This window comes from Mesitornis unicolor, unplaced genomic scaffold, assembly GCF_000695765.1.
Source record: "Mesitornis unicolor isolate BGI_N332 unplaced genomic scaffold, ASM69576v1 scaffold15564, whole genome shotgun sequence".
Taxonomy (NCBI): domain Eukaryota; kingdom Metazoa; phylum Chordata; class Aves; order Mesitornithiformes; family Mesitornithidae; genus Mesitornis; species Mesitornis unicolor.
This window is the reverse complement of record NW_010178208.1, coordinates 6,511-28,273: the sequence shown is the minus strand read 5'-3', so window position 1 is coordinate 28,273 and position 21,763 is coordinate 6,511. Positions and strand designations below refer to the sequence as shown.

General features: G+C 40.1%; 1 protein-coding gene across 1 annotated transcript; it reads left to right on the top strand.

Annotated features, from left to right (window-relative positions):
• Window positions 1-2,239: 2,239 nt before the first annotated feature.
• Window positions 2,240-20,229, top strand: PLEK (pleckstrin). Its single transcript, XM_010182378.1, has 9 exons — window positions 2,240-2,342; window positions 5,166-5,321; window positions 12,391-12,572; window positions 13,403-13,494; window positions 14,256-14,440; window positions 16,096-16,197; window positions 17,864-17,947; window positions 19,096-19,165; window positions 19,976-20,229. Exons 1-9 carry the CDS (start codon window positions 2,295-2,297, stop codon window positions 20,113-20,115), a joined length of 1,059 nt encoding a protein of 352 aa, XP_010180680.1. The 5' UTR covers window positions 2,240-2,294; the 3' UTR covers window positions 20,116-20,229.
• The last annotated feature ends 1,534 nt before the right edge of the window (window positions 20,230-21,763 follow it).

Genomic DNA, 21,763 nt, shown 5'->3' with positions numbered 1-21,763 from the left:
ATAGTTTAGCTTCCAGCCATACAGTGAACAGTATTTAATTTGAGTTGTCATTGTCTGTGACCTATATTTTTGGGTTATCCAGTCAGAGGGAAAAAAAAATGTACATTTTCCCAAAGATGACACCGTTGTAAGGGACCTCAAAAAAGAAGGACATGATTTTTGTAACTATGACCGATACATCCTAGTACATTCTGAGGGACTACAGATAAACCAGCAGAATGCCAGCTGAGACCAAGATAAGGGAGCTGAGGAAAAGGGTCCAGGAAAGACCATATATGGGAGAAAGACTCAGAGTTCCTAAAAAGGACAGTAAGAGTGCCTCTTCAGAACCACAAGGGACCACCAGAGACCACCAAAGGGTCCCTTGTATGCAAGCGCAGTTTGATCCAATAATGATTCAGCAGCTATTTAAATATATTATAATTATATTTAAATTGCTGCCAATCATTGTAACTCAGATTATGCAGTCCTGAAACTTTTGTGTATAAATGTGCCAAGAAAAGTGCCAGTAGTTGTGCGAGCTTGGATGAAATAAATAGTGCCTCTCACACCTGACATTGAATAAAGAATGCCTGCTTCTTCATGCTACATTGGTGTTAAGAGGATTTTTTATTCCTGATTTCAGTGACAGCACCACTGGAATGAAAGGTGAGAGAAGGAAATAGTCCACTTTCTTAAAGCAAAAGGAATTCCTGACCATAAAGACTTTATACAGGAGGAGTCTACAAGCTCCTGAGTCTATCAAGCATAATTTTAGGCTTATGGGAAATGAAGGGAGCCTTCACAGAAGTGTAACTCAGCAATTCAGTTAGATCATCTCAAGCTAGAATGCATCTTCAATTCATTCCAGGCCCTGGGACTAGTAGGCAGATTCTTTACAATAAATGTGACACAAAGTTTTTGCTCACTTTTTAGTGATAAATTTTTACTTTTAGCTCAGTTTCCAAAGAGCATGAAGCTTTTATTATCTATATGTGAGTTTCTGTCTCTCTACTAATTTTAGAATCTGTTGGCTGATGTCAAGTACACTTGACAGCCAGATAAGTGAAAAGGATATATTGAACATTTGATTTGCAAACTGCCTAATGGATGATGAGCTTGGTCAGCAACTAAGGCCTTTAATAGTAATCAGGTCTTCACAACAGCATGATTTACATGAACAATGTACTGAGACTCATAATTTTTAGAAACAATACTTGAACTGTAGGAGAACACTAAATAGGCATAAATGAGGAATGGCTAGAGAAAGTCTTTGAGGGCTCTTCTAAACCTTCTGATCCTCTATCAGAGACCTTGTCAGACTTCTGTATAAGGGCTGAGACAGAGTCAAATGGAGAGCAAGAATTTCTGTCTGCAGAAAAAGTTTGGGGATCTTTACAAGTGGCAGAGGTGACAGATGGAGTTACTATAGGCTCAGCCCTTATCTGAATGGTCTCAACTGTGTAATTTAGAGTCTTGTGCATAGGAGAATACTGCTCTTGCTCTGCACTGCTCTTGGCAATGCAGCAGCCTCCTTATTGCCTCCTGTATATCACCACCCTTCCTTCTGTATGAGGAAGAGGAGTTGTGACTCTGGTATGTATCAACTTTTGGAAAATTACGGTTTTGCCTTATCTTTTGCCAAATATAGCCAAATATGCTCTGCAGCAAGTAAAAATACTCATAGAAAGTGATGCTCTGTGATGCTTCGTGTCACATGCTGATCTAATCCATTTATGCCCATTTGACAGCTAACCTCTTTAGGAGGCCTCAGCATCAAACTCCAAAACCTGATGGAAAGATTTCTTGTATCAGCAGAGGGCGCATTGTCATTAACCAAGTGAGGATCCTCCAGCTCACTGCCAGACCCGATGTGCTCACCCACTGAGCGTCAGAGTTCAAAGACAGTTGAAGTGACAGAACTGGTGAGTTGGAACACAGTGCGCCACCTGTTTGTTATTTTGCTAGAGTTCATGTGTTTGCAAAGTGGGCCTGATTTCTTGGGATTGGGCACTAAAATTCCTATTTTATTTCCCAGGACTCTGTCATTAAGGCTGGCCGTATTTGATAAAGTTGAGCGTTTTGTCAGATTGTTGCCTGTTCTGTCAGAGGCAAACTATAAATACACACGTGCGTCTGCGTTTCCCTATCTCTTGCTCTGTAAGAGGAAGTGGGCTTGTTTTCATGTGATTAGCAAGCAGAGGAACTTGTGAAAGTGACACATCTGTACTGTAAAAACGCCAGCCCACAGCCTTTGCTGCCAGAAGAACTTAACTGCTAGCATTGATAGACCTGAGAGCAGGATTGCCTGAGACATGGAACGAGAACCGATGCGCATAAGGGAGGGCTACTTGGTTAAGAAGGTAAGTGGGCAGTTTTGGACCAAGTGGATGAGGAAGCTAACTCTAAACAGGTTGGGGAGGTATGGGGAGACATACTTTGGTTTCAATTATTTAAAAAAAAATCGAAAAAGGCAAATGAACAGAATTCCTTGAGCAGTAAAACAATGTGAGTAATACCTCTAAGGTACTTGCTAGCAGTTATATCTTGTCAGAATACTACGTAATGCATTTTGCACATATCTCAGATGTACCTTTGGATCAAAAGATTTGTATTTTTTTTGAGTAACCTAATGCTCTTAGTGGAAACTTGGCAAAACAGGTAACAGCTTGAAATGGCCACAGCCTACTTGATTGCACTTAATCTCTAAGTTAAACATCAAGGAAACATAGTAATATTAAAGAGGTCAGATCATCTTGGTTTAGACAGTATGTGGGGCCATGGGCACTTCCCTTCTTTGGGAAGGTGGTCTCTGTCCCACAGCAACCTCTGCTCTGGAATTGTGGTAGAACATACAGGATAAGGCCTTGACTTTCATTTAAATCCTTACAGAGATCAGTCTGGCTTGAAGCAGCCTAACTAAACAGTGTCAGTCCTGGACTAAGAGAGGAGCTCTCTCCTGTGGTGTCTCTGCTCATCAAAATGAGAATTTCACTCAGAACAGCTGGCTGGAGGGATCTCTAATGTGGGACTAGTGTTGTGAAGAGACCACTCCTCAGTCTTATTTCCACTGACACTGAAAGGAAGTAAGTTGATAAAGTAATCACAAAGCTGCAGTGATGCTCTCATGAGGAAGGAGAGAGCCAGATTTGTGCTGTGCAGATTGCAAATCTCTAGTTCCAATGGCCTGATGTATAGAGCAAGTGGTTTATGATCTGTACTCCTCCATGACGGGAATGGCTGTGTCCTTGGCTGGGTATGCTAGGGAAAAGATAGGTATAGATCTGCCAGTGTCAGTCCCTCACATTCTTGTGAGTGCTTGGTCCCCAGAAAGTCTCTCTGTATGCTAAAGTTGCTGCGGGGTGCTGTTGCAATGGAAACAGGGAAGTGGAAATTGTGTCCATTTCCTAGAACAGCATTGCAAGTGTCTCTGCCCTCACAGAAATGCGCTTATGCTGGTGGTGAGGAGCAGTAGTGTGAACTTGTCAATTTATGAGCAGAAGTATTGTAACCTGTGGTAAACCTACAAACAAAAGGAAATTGCAACAGGTTTTGTCTTGGCTCATCATCTTGCTTGATTTATTAGCAGAAAATAAACCAGTGAGTCAATTTGGACTCTCAAAAAATGGTACATTCTTATGGCTTATGAAAAAAAAAAAGACGCCAACAGTCAAGCCATATGTGGTACCCAGATGAGACTCTTCTTTTTTTTTGTACTTCCCTGTTTAGCTGGGTTTCTAGAGAAACCTCCCACCCATACTTTCCTTTGGAAGGTAACACTCATTTTGGGGCACCTTCTCCTTCCAGTGAAGGCTGCAGAGGCTGGAAGCAGATCTTGCTCTTAATAAGATCTCAGGTGACAGTCTTCCCTCCCCACCCTGTAATTGAACATAAGGTCTGATTGAGAGTGCAAAAGGCCTTTCTTGGAAGGTAGGGCATCAAAAAAGGATGTGACAGACGAAGGGTTCATTTGAGGAATAATTTTTTTAAAAGAGACTCAGTGTGGTTCTGTCCCATTCACTTCTGCAGAAATACAAAATACAAATGTAACTAATTCTGCCCAGCTTTCAGGTCTAACAAATCAAAACAAGCCATTTGCACAGCACGATGGTGGCTGCCTTGCTTCTATCTACTTAGCACTGCTCAGCCACCATGGTCTGAGGAGGACAGGAATGCTGTGGATGGAGTTCTAGGAGAGGAGGATAAATTTAGGTCTTTCTTTGTAACAGAAAGAGCACAGGAAGCTAATATTTTCTGTAGTATGGCCCCTGATTTGAGGCCCACAAATGTTGGTTGTGCTTTGGTAACTCTTCAGAGGAACTGTTGGCATTCAGCATATCTAAATGTTCATTTGTCTGAGCAGTAAGTCACTTGGGTATCTGGGCTTGTGACCACTTTTGAAGCTGGTTGCAGGCAGGACCAGAGAGATCATCTAGCTAGAGTACAAGTTTTAGTAATTCTAGTGCTGAACACAGCGTAACAGACTATTTCTTTCTAAGTCCCTGTGAGTTTTACTATGTGTTTCACTACTTGTAGGATCTGGCCCTGTCTTTATATTTCTTGCATCTAACAGCTATGTTTCAGGAATAGGAAGTAAAAGCTTTACAAGATGAAATTAAGGACTTCAATTCCTCACAACAGAAGTTGGAGATCTGCAGCCTCAGACCCTTAAACTATACATTACTCTTACAGTTTGTTCTTATATGTCTAGAAATCTTCTGAGATGTGTGCTTTCTTATCAGCCAGCCAAGCCTCAATGACTGACTGCACTGTAGCATCAAGTCCTAAATATAGCACAGGATGCCCAAGTTAATGAGACAGTCCTAATGTGCCAGTTCACATCCAGAAATTTTGAGGATTGTTAAAAATATCACCACTATGTCAACTTGAAGAAAGTGGTTGGGACTAACTGATACTGAAAAGAAACACCTGCTGGGGCAGGTAATGCAATTTTGGAAAAACTCATGGCTGGGATGACTACAAGGGGAAATTAATGGTGGACAGAAAAATAACAACAATTTTTAACTGCATAGTAAGATGGGTGCAGTTGTGGTATGTTACTCCTAAGACACTACTATAGTTATTTTAGCTTCAGGCAGACGCTCCTTGGAAGGTCATGTCTTCACTGGATATCATGTGAAGAGTGATTTATTGAACATAATATACACAATTACTTATTGATGCAGGGCAGCATGTTTAATACCTGGAAGCCGATGTGGGTTGTGCTCTTAGAAGATGGAATTGAATTCTACAAGCGGAAGGCTGACAACAGCCCCAAAGGGATGGTGCCACTAAAAGGAAGCTCTATTAACAGCCCATGCCAAGATTTTGGAAAAAGAATGGTAAGTACTTTTTTTATAACAATGATTGGCAGTATACTTGTACTTCTGGAGGCACTGAAGGGGCAGAAGACCGGTGGTTACAAATTCCTTACAGTCGTCCTAGTGGAGACTCTTCCTTGACTTAGAAGGTCATAAGCAGGCTTCGACTTGTGTAGTATTTGAAAGCTGTGTCTGCTCAGGAAAAATAAAGTTTTATAAAGATAAATATAATAATATAATTGATTCTATATATAAGTATATAAATAATATTTATAATTATAGTATATAAAATTGATTTTAACTGATATGTATTTGTTAAAATAAATTCTATTGCTGTGGGGACACTTAGCAGCTGAATGGCACAACTCCTGTATTAAATATAAATCTAGCTGCCACAGAAAATGTGGTAAATTATTTCACAAGCAGTGGAAGCATTTGTTTATTGTCGAAGAGCAACAACTGGCTTCCTCAGAGAGGAAGGAGATAAATGCTGTGACACAAATGTCCAAGTAAAGCTGTAATACCAAACATTTTTATTACCATTTGGTAACTACCCAACCCACACTTCACATTCATGCAATCTGTACTAATTGCACACTGTATTGTTACTTGTAGGGCTTTTGCTAGTGACTAAAAGTCACATCTAGACTCAGAGAGAGAGCAAAAAATGAAGCTAATTTGCAGAGAGTAGTTAAAGTGTTGCCTACACATTTGAGATCTCTAAGTTCAAGGGTATCAAGTGCACAGACTGAGGTCCTAATTCCCAGTGAAACACTGGGATCATTATATGTTCAAATTCAATGTCCTATTTGACAGAAAATAAAATATGGGAAGATAAATGTACAAGCATACATATTTTCTTATAGGGTTACTAAAAAAATATTTGTTGGTAAAACAGGATTTCTAGTAAGAGCAAAGGATCAGTTAAAAATCAGACTAAAAAAGAATTTAGTCAGTCATTTGTTATTTCAACAACTCTGTTTCATCAAATAGGCATGATACCCTCAGGAATTCCTCTGACAAAGGAGTCCCCCAGAATTTGGAAGGTTGTCCAATTGCACTTCAAAGATATTCACTGCAAGAATGCCTGACTAAAGATAGAAGTCTCTGAGAGCATTAGAAAAGTAGAAAATGTGAGAGAATGCATGTGAGAAGCAAGCTTCCCTTTCTCATATGAGTGAAGTGAGGAGAATTATACCTGGTTTTGTGGTGAATGGTGAATGGAGTCAGAGTCCCTGGTGTCAGGTTTGGACCTTCTTTCTCTCTTTCTCTCCCTCTCTCTTTCTCTCTCTCTCTCTCTGCAGACCCTGTATTTATATGAAAGAAATTTTTTTCTTACGGAACTTTTTTAGACTTATATCTGTTAAGTTCTTAACTTAAAAGCTCTCTTTAGGGCAATACAATAAAAGGATGAGGCAGAGTAAAGATTGCTGTTAATCCTGTGCTGAGTCAAAGAAGCTGTAGTTGCTTCACCTGGGAACAAAAGGTTTTAGAGGGCCATTACCTTGGAATTCCCAGCTAGAGCAGGGTTATCAAGAGCTACCTGCTCTTCCTATCTCCCTCTAGATTCTGAGAGTTCTCCAAAGAAAGGAGACTGTATTACCATGCTTGAAAGGAGAATTGCATGATCATGCATTCCCACCCTATGCCCATTGTAGGTTTTTTAATCCCTGAGCTGGCAAGGGAGATTGGCCAATTGATTCAGAAAAGTTTGAGATAGACTGCTGGTCAAGCCCATTTGTTCTTCATTATTGCTAACAGCTCCTGCCCTAGCCACCCATGGGTATGGCTGGGCAAACCTTGCTGTTTAACCTCTGCAGGTTTGGATCTTACCTTCTGCTTCAGCCAGCATGGCTGTCATGTGTGTCAGCTTGGGTACCAGCTGGGAGCTCTTTGTTGCAGCACTTGGCTTTACATCTTTTGCAAACCATGAATTATAAAGGTGAAGCTTAATTACTTATAGGGACTAGAGAACGAGGCAGGAGCATTAAATAACCAAATAAAGGAACAGAAATTAAGTATATTAGCACACATTTGGTTCTAATTCTGCTGATTTGAAACCATGTTCCTACATTATCTAACAGGCCGTAGCACAGTGCTCTTTATACAGGAGGTATAATGCATGGGTAGAAGATTATTATATTCAAGAGTATCACAGATCCTACGTTATAATGGTAGAAATTAAGTTTTTCTCACAAAGCATTCCTTTCCAAACAGTTTTGTGAGGTTTTTTTGTTGTTTTTCTTAAGTTCCACAGAGGCACTGACATCAGTATTGGTCTGGAGTAGTTGCTTGGACATGTAAATAACAGCAACACATTTAACAATAATGAAAAGATAATTCAGCAGCCTATGTGCCTTCTACACAATAGGCTGTTGTGGTTTAACCTGGCAGGCAGCCAAACACTGCACAGCCGCTTACTTACTCCCCTACTCCCTGGTGGGGCTGGGGAGAGAATCGGAGGAGAAAGGTCAGAATGTCACCGAAATCGGGAATAGAAAAACCTCTTAACATCAATGTAGCATTAAGAAGCAGGCATTCTTTATTCCACGTTGGGTGCAAGGGGAATTATTTATTCCATCCAAACTTGCACGAGTATGGTCACTTTTCTTAGCATATTTATACACAAAAGTTTCAGGATTTTGCAACCTAAGTTACAATGATTGGTTGCAATTGAAATATAATTATAGTGCTTTAAATATTTGCTTCATCAGTCTCAAATCAACTGCGCTTGCATACAAGGGGTCTTTCGGTGGTTTTTGGTGGTCCCTGGCAGATCCGAAGAGACATTCTTACTGTTCTTTTGTTTTAACTTTATTTTTTAATTCCTTAATTTCCTTTATCAACCAGTGTCTCCTAGTCTGTGTGCAGTCCTTCAAAATGTATCAGGATGTATCAGTGTGCCAAGATGTTTGGGCTCCAATTACTAAGTTGGCTCCAATTATAAAGAAAACATGTATTGTACCAACTACTGGCTCCAACTATAAAGAAAACATGTCCTTGAGTGCATGCCTGCTTGAGGCCTCTTGTAACAATTCTGTAACAAGAACACTTGTGGGTTGAGATAGGAACAATTTAATGTTTAAATAAAATAAACTAAAATAATATAGTGATAATAATAATATCAACAGGAACAATTATAATAAAACACATTTATTATTAACAAAAACACATTTATTTATTAACAAAAGTTATGCTCAGCTCATATAGCAGTTGTAGGATGTGTGCTCCCAGCAGTGAATATTAGATAAGATAATAAACACTGTGAGCACAATAGCTCCAGTGAAAACAGTCACGACAAGCTGAGGAGTAGGCCTCAGGAGCAGAATGATGAGTAAGACCCTCCATGGAAGTCAACCATTGAGGAAAGAGCACCATCCCCAACAAACTAGTTTATAGTGAGTGTAATGTTTATGGTATGGAATAATTCTGTTGTCCAGCTTGGGTCTGCTGCCGTGGCTTTCATTCCCTGCAGCTTTTGCACCTGTTTAACTCAAAACTGCTAAAGACCTTGATCACTGTAATATGACCATAGAAAAGATGTCTTTACAAAATAGGGATATGCCTCAAAGGCATTATGAAAGCTACCATATGGTGAAAAAAGATTAAAGGGAACCAATCCAGAACTCAGACCACAATCAGATAGAAACTGTAAGTGTTGTATAACAGTATGAACTTTTGAACTTTGCTTGCCTTTAATCTAAATGTGCATGCTTAAATAGAATAATGAATATTAAGTTCTTCACCCTGGGCAGCATAAATTCAAAGTTAATGATACATGCAATGTATGTAACAGGAGGGAGTATGTATTAAGGGGAAATATGTAATAGGCTGTCCAGAAAGTCTGTACCTTCTGAGTACCTCAGCCAATGGGGAAAGTGAGAGGGTTACTGCAGTTGGGAAATTAAGAAAAAAAGGAGGCTGTGCCCTCCAGAAATTTGAGAGACCCCACAGGGGAATGCCCCTTAGACTCTCCCTTTATTCAATTATAGTTTCTTTCAGACTCCTCTGTCTCCTTTTGAACCATTTATGTCTAGTAGCAGGATTTTCCTAACTACATTCCAGTGTTGGCTGAAAAAAACTACAAAAAAGTGTATGACAAACTTTGTTTCTGCTAAATAGCGTGCTGTAGTCTTTTAAAAAATGCAGCTTTCCTGAACAGAAAACTTATTCTATGATTCTATCCCAATAAAGCCAGTACATAAGGAGGGAGATCTGAAGTGTCCAATGTATCCTGAAGGCAGAGTTAGAGATCCTGGCCAAAGAATTGCTTAAGGATGTACCAGTTTGCATTGCATCTGCATCGATGGATGATGAAGTCTTTGAGGATCATTCCTTTAATTGCAATGAGATTTATAGTATGCTTCTTTTTACAGTATGGGTTTGCATAATGACTTTCACATTATGTTTCATTTTAGTTGCTGGTACCTTTTCTGAGGGAGAACAGAGAAAAAAGGAATGATCTCAGACTTAGAGGTTGAGAAAACCTAAAACCTTTTCATAAGTAAGACCTGATGTTGAGTTTGCTGAAGTTAGTGAAAGTGATCCAAATGACATTAGCAGGTGTTGGAGCAGATCCTCCTTATTCAGTTTGTGAGATCATTCTGCAAGTCCATAAACCAACAACTCTGGAGACTTATTTTCTCTGTTCTGTCAGAACTGTAACACGCTCATTCATATGAACATCTCCATTACTGGGATTGTTTTTAAAAGTAGTTACTGCCCAATATGATAAAACCTAAATTTCTACATGTATTCCTTGCAAAGGTAGTATCTTGATTTTTGTATCTTGCATTTTACAGATTTACTATACTGCTGAATCCATCCTGCCTTCTCATCGGTTACATCCCAAAACATACGGATCTTCCTCTTATGGGAATGATTCTGGTTCATAGTGGTTTGTGTGCATTTACTTCAGATGGCTAGAAATGAAAGTATATTTTAAGGACACGAGTTCTGTAGGCTGAAAAGTGCTATAAATCTCATTAGGTCAGTTTTAAGTCCAGTCTCACTCATTTGGGCCCATTTTGGAGCAGGGACTATTGAGCCACAAGCAGACTTCTATATTCATCTGGATAGATTTCAGCTTTTTGAATCAGCTTGTGTATCTGCATCAGGACCTAGCTTGAAACCTCAGGGCACATCACTAGCACACTTTGTTTACTAAATTAATTGCAAAAAGCAGCTGCTGAAGGAAAGGGAGCAATCTTGGATTTGTTAAACAGAGGCTGTTCAGAAGAGGCTGCAACTGCGTATTTTGAGATTTTATTTTGAAGTGCATTGACAACTGTTCGCTGTTCTTGATCTGAAGTTTGATTATTGCTTAATGTGATGTTAATTCTGCTATACTTGTGCTTTATCTGTTTTCCCCGTGGCTTTCCAGTGGATAGCATTATCATGGTTGCTCACAGTCAGATTCATTTCTCCTAACTTAAACTATCAAAAATGTTGGTTTTTAGTTCAGTCTAATTGTCTAATTTTCTCAAAAGCTCAAACAGATATGCATCATCAGAGGGAAACTTGATCATTTCTAGGACTGGAGACTTAACTTCCTCACTAATTTCAGAGGAAGCCTGGATGTCTAGCTTAGCGGCCTAGCTTTCTAAAAGGTAGAATTAAGAGAGGCTTTCCCAGTCTCCTCTGTGTATCGGAAATGAAACTGTCTTTTAGCATTTCACTGTATGTTGCTTCTTAGCTCTTTGGTTTGGATAATGCTCATATTTCCTTTGGTAAAAGCTTGCTTTAATGCTTTGATATATCATTCTATTAATCTGGTGTGTTAGCATGACTCCTGCATATTGGGATTTGGAGAGATCTGTCTGTTTGCTTTTCACATGCAGCATACATAGATTTTCAGGATATAGCTCTTTACTGCATAATCGAAAAGGTGGGTGTTGCTAGAAATATGACCAGTGTCAGATAAGAAATGGTTACTTTTCTGTCTGAAGTGGATTTTTGAGGACCCACTGCTTTGTAAGTTTGAAATCTGTCTTCCATGAAAGTCAGAGGGACTTCTGTACATTTTCCGGGTGTCAGAATTTTTCCCATCAGCAACAGTCTGGAAGATATGCATTAGCCATGTTCAGAAATGTGCCATTTGCAAACCTGAGCTTCAGTAGACTCGTTCAGTGTTTTGATTTTTTTGCTCTAAATACACTGCTCTCTGCTTTTTGACAATAGTCTCTGCTTTACTTGCCCTCAGAAAGCTGTGCTGCTTGCTTGCATATAATTTTTAGATGCCTGCTGAGTCAGAACCTATTGTATTTATTCTAATACAACTATGGAACAAATTACAGTTCCATTTATGGGGAACTGTATTTTAGAGGAAGTGAAAACCCGCTTGACTAAGTAATTAGATCCAGATTTTCCACTAAAAAGATCACTGGATGAAAATGAGATCAGTGTGAACTTTGTGGGTTTTTTTTTGTTTGGTTTGTTGGGTTTTTTTTTCAAATTGGTCCTATTTTTTTCTGCTTAGAACTACTTTTTTTTTTACTATCTTCTGTCATTTTTTTGAAATCCAGTTTTTCCGTTGTTGCTAGTGTTTTTAGATAGGGAGTGATTATAAGGTGCAGCCAAAAGTTGCATGTATTATTTCCCTACCAAGCCCTTAAAGGTTTGCTAGGCTGCAAATGTATTCAGCTACTCTCCAGTATGACTGTGACCTTTCCTCCCCTTGTGAATCAGTAGCTGAGCAACACAATGAGGAATTTTTATTCCTGTTTCAGGCTGACCACATCTCTTCGAACATGAAGACGAATTTACACCCACTGTAAGCCTGCAGGGGCTGGGCACTTCAGCTGTGTTGAACTTCCCAGCAAAAGTTAAAAACAGCAGCTATATCAGTGCCACTTACCTTGGCTGTACTGACAATGTCAGGATTGTTTGCAGTGAAGTAACTGAAGAAGCCAGTTACCTGCACTGCCTGTTCATGTTTTTCTTCAGAGTTTTTTAATTTAGCTGTGTCTCTAAGGCACTTTCCATAGTCCCTTAGGCACAAATAGGCTGTATGTCATGGTGGTACTAGGTTAATTGTGCCCAACTGACTACACCAAAGTAACTTTTAAAAAAACATCATTTATCATTCCAGTTTGTCTTCAAGCTCACAGCAGCCAAGCAGCAGGACCACTTTTTTCAAGCCACCTACCTGGAGGAGAGGGATGCCTGGGTACGGGATATCAAGAAAGCAATTAATTGCATAGATGGAGGACAAAGATTTGCCAGAAAATCCACAAGAAAATCTATCAGACTGCCTGAAACAATCAACCTGAGGTTTGTTCTTATAGCTCTGCTGCCTCATTTAATTCTGTCCATGGTGTGCTAGATATATAACCTGTGTCTGAAAGAGCTATGAGCATGTGTGTCCATGCTACCCCTCTAGTTTTCCTCAGAGTCCTTTCTGCATGACTAACTTTTTCAGTGGACAATGTGGCAGAAATTAGCTAGCAATGAGAACTGGAAAGATAATTTTTAATATATCATCTGTTACCAAAACAGGCTTTAGCAGAGGATCACCCTGACTGACAGGCCAAAAGACTTAGCCTGAGACACTTATATTTGTTCTTCTTGTCATTCCAGAACTCCAAGGAATCAGAGTACTGAGCAGGTGAAAAGTGGGTGAGAGGAAGGAAGTCAGACCGGGATCCCTGAGGTTACTTAGGGCCTCTGAGAGCATGCAGGCTTTGGAGATGTCACAGTCACAGGTTTTCTGCTTAGACAAGGGCCTTTGGAGAAACATAGTGCAAAGCAGTGAGCTCCCCTATCAGAACTGAAGCTGGGGGCCTTGTGAAGGTGCCTTAGCAGTGAATGTTTCTCTGTTCACTCTACAGTCACCACAAGCTGTTCCATTCTCAAAATATGCAGGTGTGGTAAGCCATTTGTGCATTCCCTCCTTCTGCTCCTGCAGCTGTGAAGGTGATGTAGTGAGGCCTCCAGGCTTTGCAAAATGAATTTGTGAAGAGATTAAACTAAGCCATGCTATAGCTCTGCAGAGAGTGATATGGCAGCAAAACATGAAGACCTCATGAATGACTGATATTATTATACAAACTGACTAAAGCTTTTTATTTGCAAACAGTTTCTTTGGTTCTTTCTACACACAGTGCTTTGTACCTATCAATGAAAGATCCTGAAAAGGGAATAAAAGAGTTGAAGCTGGAAAAAGATAAGAAAGTGTTTAATCACTGCTTTACAGGTAAGGAACTCTTGTCCCTCTTTTCCATAGAATAAAAGAAGCATAGGTCTGAGAGGCTAACGATAGATACAACAGCTCTAAGCTCTGTAGAGCACAGAAAAGTTTGACAAGAAAACCTGGCAGATGTTTTCTTGACCAACACAAGAGGTGCTCAAAGGATGAGGCTTGAAAAATTATTCAGTTATGGCCATGGTAAGCAACAGTAGAGGAAGAAATTTAAGCAGTCCCAGAAAGATTGAAGTAGATCTTTGTAGAAGCTTGCATGACACACTTAACTCCACAAGAATTACCCCTTTCTGAGTTTTTCATCAACAAACAGTGTCACATTGTAATTTCTGTCCTGCTCCAAGTCAAATCTGTGGGTTCTAGAATTGACAGTCGCCCTGTTTCAACAGCATGGTGTCAGTAACAGAACAGCCTGAAAGAGTGCCTTCTCCAGGCCTGGTTGTGCTTTGTACTTGCTCAGTCCCGTTCTCTGAGACTTCCCAGCTTCCATGCTTCCACATGCATCACCTCCCAGCTCTTTTCTCCCTCAGGTATGGTGTTCAAGAATTGTACTGGCCCCTGTCATCAGTTTCATCAGCTGTACCTCACTGAGCCAGGCACATTTCCAGATTAGCTCTTAGCTCTCTGTGTTGTCACTAAGAACACCTTTCAGGAGATTGATAAATAGATGGAGTAGGCTTCTTCCCTGTGTATTTTTAGGCTTCTTCATGTCTGTCTTGGTTTGTGGCTGAGATTGTTTATTCCTTTGAAACCAGGCACCTCTGTGATTGACTGGCTGGTGTCTAGCAACTCCATCCGAAATCGCAAAGAAGGTCTCATGCTTGCCTCTTCCCTCTTGAGTGAAGGCTACCTACAGCCTGCAGGGGATACATCCAAGGCTGCTGCTGAGGGACTGTCAGACACCCCCTTCTTAGATCTCAGCGATGCCTACTATTACTTTGTAAGTGTTGATTTTTTATTGTCCCAGACTTGCTAATGCTCTGCTTTTCTCAGGCTTCTTGTTGGGTTTCTTAACACTGTCCTTGAAGAAGGATTGTACAGAAATAGAGATCCATTTTGATTGTCTTTCTCTACATGATAGTCAGAATAAACTGGCTCACTTCAATATTTGTAAGCAGGGCGGTCTTTTTCTGGCACCTTCTAAGTGTGAACTGAGTACTGAGGCAAATTTGGGTTCTTTTTAACTTAGACTTATTTTCTGGTAATTTTAGCAGTGACCATAATTTAGCCATCCATTTCCCTGATGATTCAGTGGAAGGGAAGAGAGTAATTCATTATCATGGGGCTTCTCTCACAGTGGCACAAGCTACGGACACATTTTTTTGCAGAGCCATCGAATCTGACTTAGTGTGTGTGTGTGCATGCACACACAGCTTGCTTGTGAGCAAAGAAGCAAAAGTTTTTAATATCCCCAAATAACACCTGCCATGGGTGGCTTACTCAGCTTTTTCAGTTTATTGGTTCATAATTCTGTGGATTGATTTGAAGAACTTCCAATATCATGGTCACAGTCAAATACTGTTTTAAGGATACTTAGCTTAGGAACTTATGCTAACAAAAAGGAATGCCTTCTGTCAAGTAAAAATGCTTGACTATTACAATTGTTTATGCTTTCTACATAGAATCACTCAGCTTCAGCAAAATGATTCTCCTGTTACTTCGTTTTCCTAGAATGTGTCTGTGATAGGGAGACTTTACCTGTACAACAATGGAAGCAGAGACACTGCTGGTGAAGGCAGCCTTCTGACCATCACAGTTTCTGGCTACCTGGGATGCTTCTAGCAGCCAATGTGCACTCTGCTCATATGCAACTTGTTTCTAGTTTGATTTAATGCCAATGTGGTGTGGGGAGGTCACAGTAGGTCAATGTCTGACTTGCTATCATACAAGAAGGCAGCACAGGCATTTACTCTAAGCCATAAGAATGGTTACCTACATTTACATCATTTGAACAGTGTAAGGTTTCAGTAATTAGCATCACAATTTGTCTGGTGTGGGATGGGTATCTGATGCATGGATCCTGAACCAGCCTGTGCTCAGTGCACACATCACAACATCACAGCTATAGAAAATTGTGAATTTAAAACACTAGAGCCAGTTCTTGTTGGAGAAGACAACCTAGCTGAAGCATTTTGTGTTCCCAAATTCTAGATATTTGTCATGAATGGAGGAACAGGAAGGGTCTGTTGAGTGCAGGGATGGCCAGTCTGGAGTGTATTGGCTGTGCTGGCATTGCTTCATATGAACTGCTATCTGTGAATTTAAAAACCTGTGACATCATGGGATTGAGGTAGCCTGCCCATCATGGAGGAAATGTGACACCAAGTCTCATGGAGAATGGAGGCACTGACTTACACACAGATGCTCCAGGTCTCTTCAGATGCCCTGAGACCCATTGGTGTACTTCTGCCTCACAATGAAACACTTCCATGATGACTTGGAGAGCTCCTCAACTTCACTGGGAGACCTTTCGAGTAAAAAGGCTGATTTTTTGGGTGAGAAAAAACACGGTGGAGGGAAGCCAAAGAGAAGCATATGTGTACATAAACATACTGCAGCTGTGTAACTTCTGAATTTTCTCTTGTGGTCATGCAGCCAGACAGTGGGTTTTTCTGCGAGGGAAATTCTAGTGATGATGATGTCCTGAAAGAAGAATTCAGAGGCACAGTAGTCAAACAAGGATGTTTGCTGAAACAGGTCAGTATTGCACATGTTCCATCCTGTCGCTGGGATGATGTTGCATGGATACAAGATTACTCTTTTACACCTAAAAGCTTTAGAGGAGAGAGAAACTAGCCTATGCCATCTCCACACTTGACAGGTTTCATCTCTGTTCTTCTTGCTTTTGCACAAAGAATGCTTGCTGTAGCATGGCAGCAGGGCTTTTGCCCAATGTTGCAAGTTTTATTTCTCTTACTATGAAATAAGTTTATAGTTTTAATTAAGAAAGAGTGCTAGAGCAGGAGATGTGACAAGTCATTGGTACAATGCAGAACTGAACTCAGATATAAAGGCTCCAATCTGGTGTCTCTCTAGACACACAACTGGATTCAGTTGCACTTTTCAGTTTTTTTCAGCATACCTGAGCAAAGGAGTCCTTTCAGTCACTGACATTTGATCCTGTCCCATCTGTAACACGTAAGATACCTTCCTTTCCAGCAAAACTTTAAGCAATATGGTGAATGTCATTGTAGGATTCTTACTTTATGAGGCCATTGCAAACAGATGTTAGTGAACTGAGGGCAAGACCAGGATTCTTCAAGGAACAAAATAGTTCCGTTAGAAAGGACCTACAACAATCATCTAGACAAACTGCCTGGCTATTTCAGGGCTGACCAAATGTTAAATCATGTTATTAAAGCCATTGTCCAAATGCCTCTTACACACTGACAGACGTGGACCATCAACCACCTTTCTAGGAAGCCTATTCTAGTGTCTGACTACTCTCTCTGTAAAGAAGTGTTTCCTAACATCTAGTCTGAACTTCCACTGTTAAAATATCCTTTGGGAGCCTAAGAACTTTTTGGTGGTGCTCACTAGTATTTCTCTTGCTTATTCAGATTACTCAAAAGCAATGGAAGAAATTAGATACGTATCTTCCTAGTAACTTTTACCCTGTCATGTTCACCTCTGCCTAGTTAGTAAGAGCCTCCTTGAAAACAGCGTAGTTAATTGAGTGACTAATATTTTGAAATGCCAAGAGGATGTGATTCATGACAGTCTTCCACCAGTGTTAGTCTAGATTTGGTCACCCTCAGTGAGTTGTGGATCACTGCTTGGAAATGTCACTGCTGCAGCTGAGAATGCCTGCTTCCAAGACTGAAATGATGGGTGGCAAAAATCTGCTGAAAGTAATGAGGCATCCACATCCATATCAGAAGGTGGTGGTATTTCTGCTTGAGCTTCTCAGCCACAAACCTGCTCCAGGGTGCTTTAGCCAGATAAGCCTTTTGTTGTTATTGTTTTACAGAGAAAGAAGAACCTTCAGCTCCAGCTTCTTGGCAGTAGTTCAAGTTACCTTCCTGCAAGACATTTTGCAGACATATTTTCTGACAAGCATTTAAATCCAGTTCTCACAGACCTTATGTGTATGTTGTAACTATGACTATGAGACATGTTTAGGGGAATCTCCCATGTTGAAACTGTTCTGGCTTGTACAATAAAAAAAATAGAAACCAGTGTTATAGCCCAGTTGTGCAAAAGAGTAGGATGCAGAAAGGCCAGGTTCGTGTGAATATTTCCTATCCAAAATATCCAGCTTTTTCCCTTTTGTACTTTCCTGTTGTCTCATGTGTGAGTAAGATGAATGTAAGCACTTGCAAGTGAAGCAGTTAACAACATTTCTGCTTTTTAATTTTCCTAGGGACATCGGAGGAAGAATTGGAAAGTGAGAAAGTTTGTTTTAAGAGAGGACCCTGCATATCTTCACTATTATGATCCTTCTGAAGTAAGAGACATTTTGTTTATTTCCCTATTTGTTTTAAAGCACACGCCTTGTAGGAATGTCTGAATGAAAAATTTGCATGGGAATGTGTGATAGGGAAGACCAGGCAGGACAGTGAGGTTGTTTGTGCTTACACTGCCTGGCCACTCTGAAGGATGATTTTCCGGAGCTGCGAAGTCAGGGTGGCAAGTGCCACCCAGAGTTGGGAACATGCAGCACTGAATTGGGCTCTCACCACTTATCTGTGATTAATTACGATGAAGTATGCTCTCACTTGATTAAAATTAACTAGGTCATAAGTGCAAATGGACACAATATAGTTATTTTGCAGTTTATAATTGAAGTATTTTTTGTGTCAGGCTGAGATGTGGTGTTCCATTTATTGTGTAGTTCTAATGGGCCAAAGCCTGCTCTAAGAAAGGAAGGGGCATTCCAAAGAACAAAACCTGCCCCACAAAAGCTGGCATTCAGGTAGATTCAGTCCACAGGTTTTATTTTATCCTGCATTGCTGCAGAAGCAGTGCCAGTGTGGGTTACAGGTGCTTTATGCAATGCCGGTTGCCGTTGGCATAGGCAACCTGGACACACTGGAGAATCAACACTAAGGAGTTTCTGACCTCTCTATTCCCAGCTTGTCTTTCCTGTTCCTGGCATCGCCTCCCAAAGGTCTGAGGTGTGTCAGCTTATAGGGGCTGCTTCTTTCAGGCTTATGCCAACAAAACTGCATCTTCACGTGTTCTTTGACTATCACAATCCTGAAGTGCACAAGAGGCCAAATAGTATACCTGCTCCTGCTGCTAATAATACTTAATCTACTAATCTACTGTTTTTAATGTTTTTTTTATTATTCAGTGTAACATCAAAGGGAAAGTTATAGTTGGCACAAGGCTTATATTCTTCTTGTACCTTTATTCAGAACTCCACAGATCCTGAATTCCAAATCCTCAAAGAGATTTCCTATTTATTTGCAGATCTTCCCCCTATCACATCTACCACCCTCCATGTCACACAGACCAAGGATCCCCTGGTGTTCCAGGTGGCATACTAAGCCAGCAAATGTTTTTGTTTTCATTCTGGAGTTACAGCCAAATATGCACATGTGAACAGTTTCAGAAATGTTTCATTTCATTTTGATTTTATCTCCTCACCAGGGAGAAGAGCCACTAGGAGCAATTAACTTGAGAGGCTGTGTGGTGACAGCAGTAGAAGATATGCCAGACTGTAAGAAACCATAGTGAATGAGCTGTGTCATAAGTTTTTGGTACCTTCTTTCAATCTGCCTGACAAGTGGCTTTTAGTCAAAAGCAATCTGTGTGCAATGTTTCAATAATTCTTTTAGTAACTAGGCTCTCTATTGCTGTCTTAATTACTGGAGAAGGATACTGGTAAAGATAGCAACAGGAAAACTTGTCAAAAGGATGAGGCCATCCCTATGTTAGGATAATTGGTCTTAGATGAGGTAAGTTGAGTTTGCTCATTTTAGTAGATGTATTTGGGATGGAAGCTTTATATTAGAAATACTTATGCCAACAAATTATTACTGCTCACTTTCTGTTCCCTCGCAAAACTAGAAGTTGTGGGAACAGCAATGGTTAAGTGTTGCTGCAAGGAACAGGAAACATTCCATGCATTCTCCTCTCCACAGGAGAGGCAGACTATCATACCCAACAAGAAACTCTGTTGGCATCTCAGTACCTGTGTAGACTTTGCTGCTAGAGATAAAAAGACCCAGAGATTTTTGGATATGACATGAACTTAAGTGCCTTGCATTTGTAGCTAGCAAGGCACAGGAGAGTTTTGAGTGTATAAACTCTCTGCAGATCAGTTAACCAGAGACTCTTGAAGGTGAATCCATTGGTTGCTTCTCCAAGACAGAGATCTGTCTCATGGACACGATCTTGTCATCTGTTTGTGAAGTTATATTCAGGCACAGCTGTAGAAAGGAAGGAAATATCCTTACAGTGTTTAAAGGAAGAAACATCATAAATATATTGTTCTCTTATGGCTGTCTTCCTTATTTCTTCCCTGTAGCCAAGAAGTATGATGTTGACAACATCCTCTTTGAAATCATCACAGCAAATGAAATTCACTATTACTTGCAAGCAGCCTCATCTGCAGAGCGTACAGAGTGGATCAAGGCTATTCAGGCAGTTTCTAGGACTGGAAAATGAAGATCTGCCAGCAAGAAGACAGACAACTGAGATTAGTTTTTCAAAACAAAACACGAATTTTAGCATTTCACTGAGAGAAAGAAATATCATCCAGAAAGTCATCCTAAGGCTTGTGAATGAGGGTGAGAATGGGTAGAAGGTTTCAATTCTATAGTAGCCACTAACAAACTTGACATTTTTCCACTTGTGTTATGGTAATATTTTGCTTAATTAAAGCATAGAACATGCCACATTAGTGTGTGCTTCTTAGAGCAATCAGCTTACCTTGAAAAGGTCATACCTTATACCTTTCCCTGCTGCCGCAGCTGATAGTAAGAATTTCACCATTAATAGAGGACAGAGTAATGTCACTGACTGTAAGAGAGGGACTCAACTAGTCAACTACCATTCACCCTGTGCTGTGTTACAGTATCTTCAGATAATTCAAAGGCTTCCCAATACAAACTTTACACTTTCTTCTTTAGCAGCCAGTAATCTTTTTACTGCCATGTTCACCTATATAAATAATGCCATAGATATAAGGAAAGAAGTCAACTCACATGGAAACCTCATCAACTCCTTAATAATCCATCAGTGTTAATAAAGGGAAAAATGCAGACAACTATGGAAACACAAGGGGGAAAGCAAGTAGAACTCAGTGACAGTGGTATGAGCTGCCATGCAGGAAAAATCTCTTCCCACAGTATTTCAAACATGAAGCATTCTCAGTTCAGTTTCTCTTATCACCTAATTTTGGCCTTTCTTAAAGTTCTCCACAAGAATCCGCTCTAGGACCCTTGTTTCCCTTCATTTAGGTCTCCAAAGCAGTTGCTAGGTTGTCATGTACTGCTGATTTGACCTGTATTTAAATTAAGAATCTTGCAGAAGAAAGGAAAGAATCCATGGGTTGCTTACTTGAACTACTGATTGAAGTGGTTTTGTTTAAGTTTTTTTTTAAGCTTTTTTTTAAGTTAACTTCCAGCAACATACTCAGTCCTTGGATCTGTGCCTTAGTAATATAAAAGAAACCTTATGCTTGCTGTAACTGAAATAAACATTTGGCAGGGTCAGTTTACCTGATTAATCCTTATATTTTTGTCTGACTGTATGTATCAAACTTTAAGACTTAAAACTTGAAGCAGGAGTTGAAAGTCAAGTTAATGTCAGATTCTGCACATAGACTGTTCCTGTTACAGACTGATGTTTCTGAGTGCAAGTGAACTTCAAAACTTTTTGAACTCTGTTCATAGATCTAGTAAGGTACCTTATCCTTACAAATTCTTATTCAGAACTCTTCCATCTAAACATAAATCTGGAGCTAAAGCTGCTCTTCAAGTCTGCTTAATTATAACTGTATTTAAGCTACTGAGCCTGAAGGTCTTTTGTATTGTTTATCACAAAGAACACACAGCCTTACAGGGACAGCCCGCTGGCAGTTACTGCACTGCTATGTCCATTTAAGATATCCAGATGAAGTCAGCTTCTGGCAGGCATTTCCTGTATCTCATGCAGGCTGACGGGATTGACAGGTCTGTCATTCTGAGGAAAGACTCATGGCAAAAAAATACCCTGTTTGCTCAGCCTGCTTTCTTGATAATTGTTTTGTGGTTGCTGCTTATGTTTGCTTTCTAAGCTGACTAAGTAAAAAATACCCTACAGCACAGGAAAA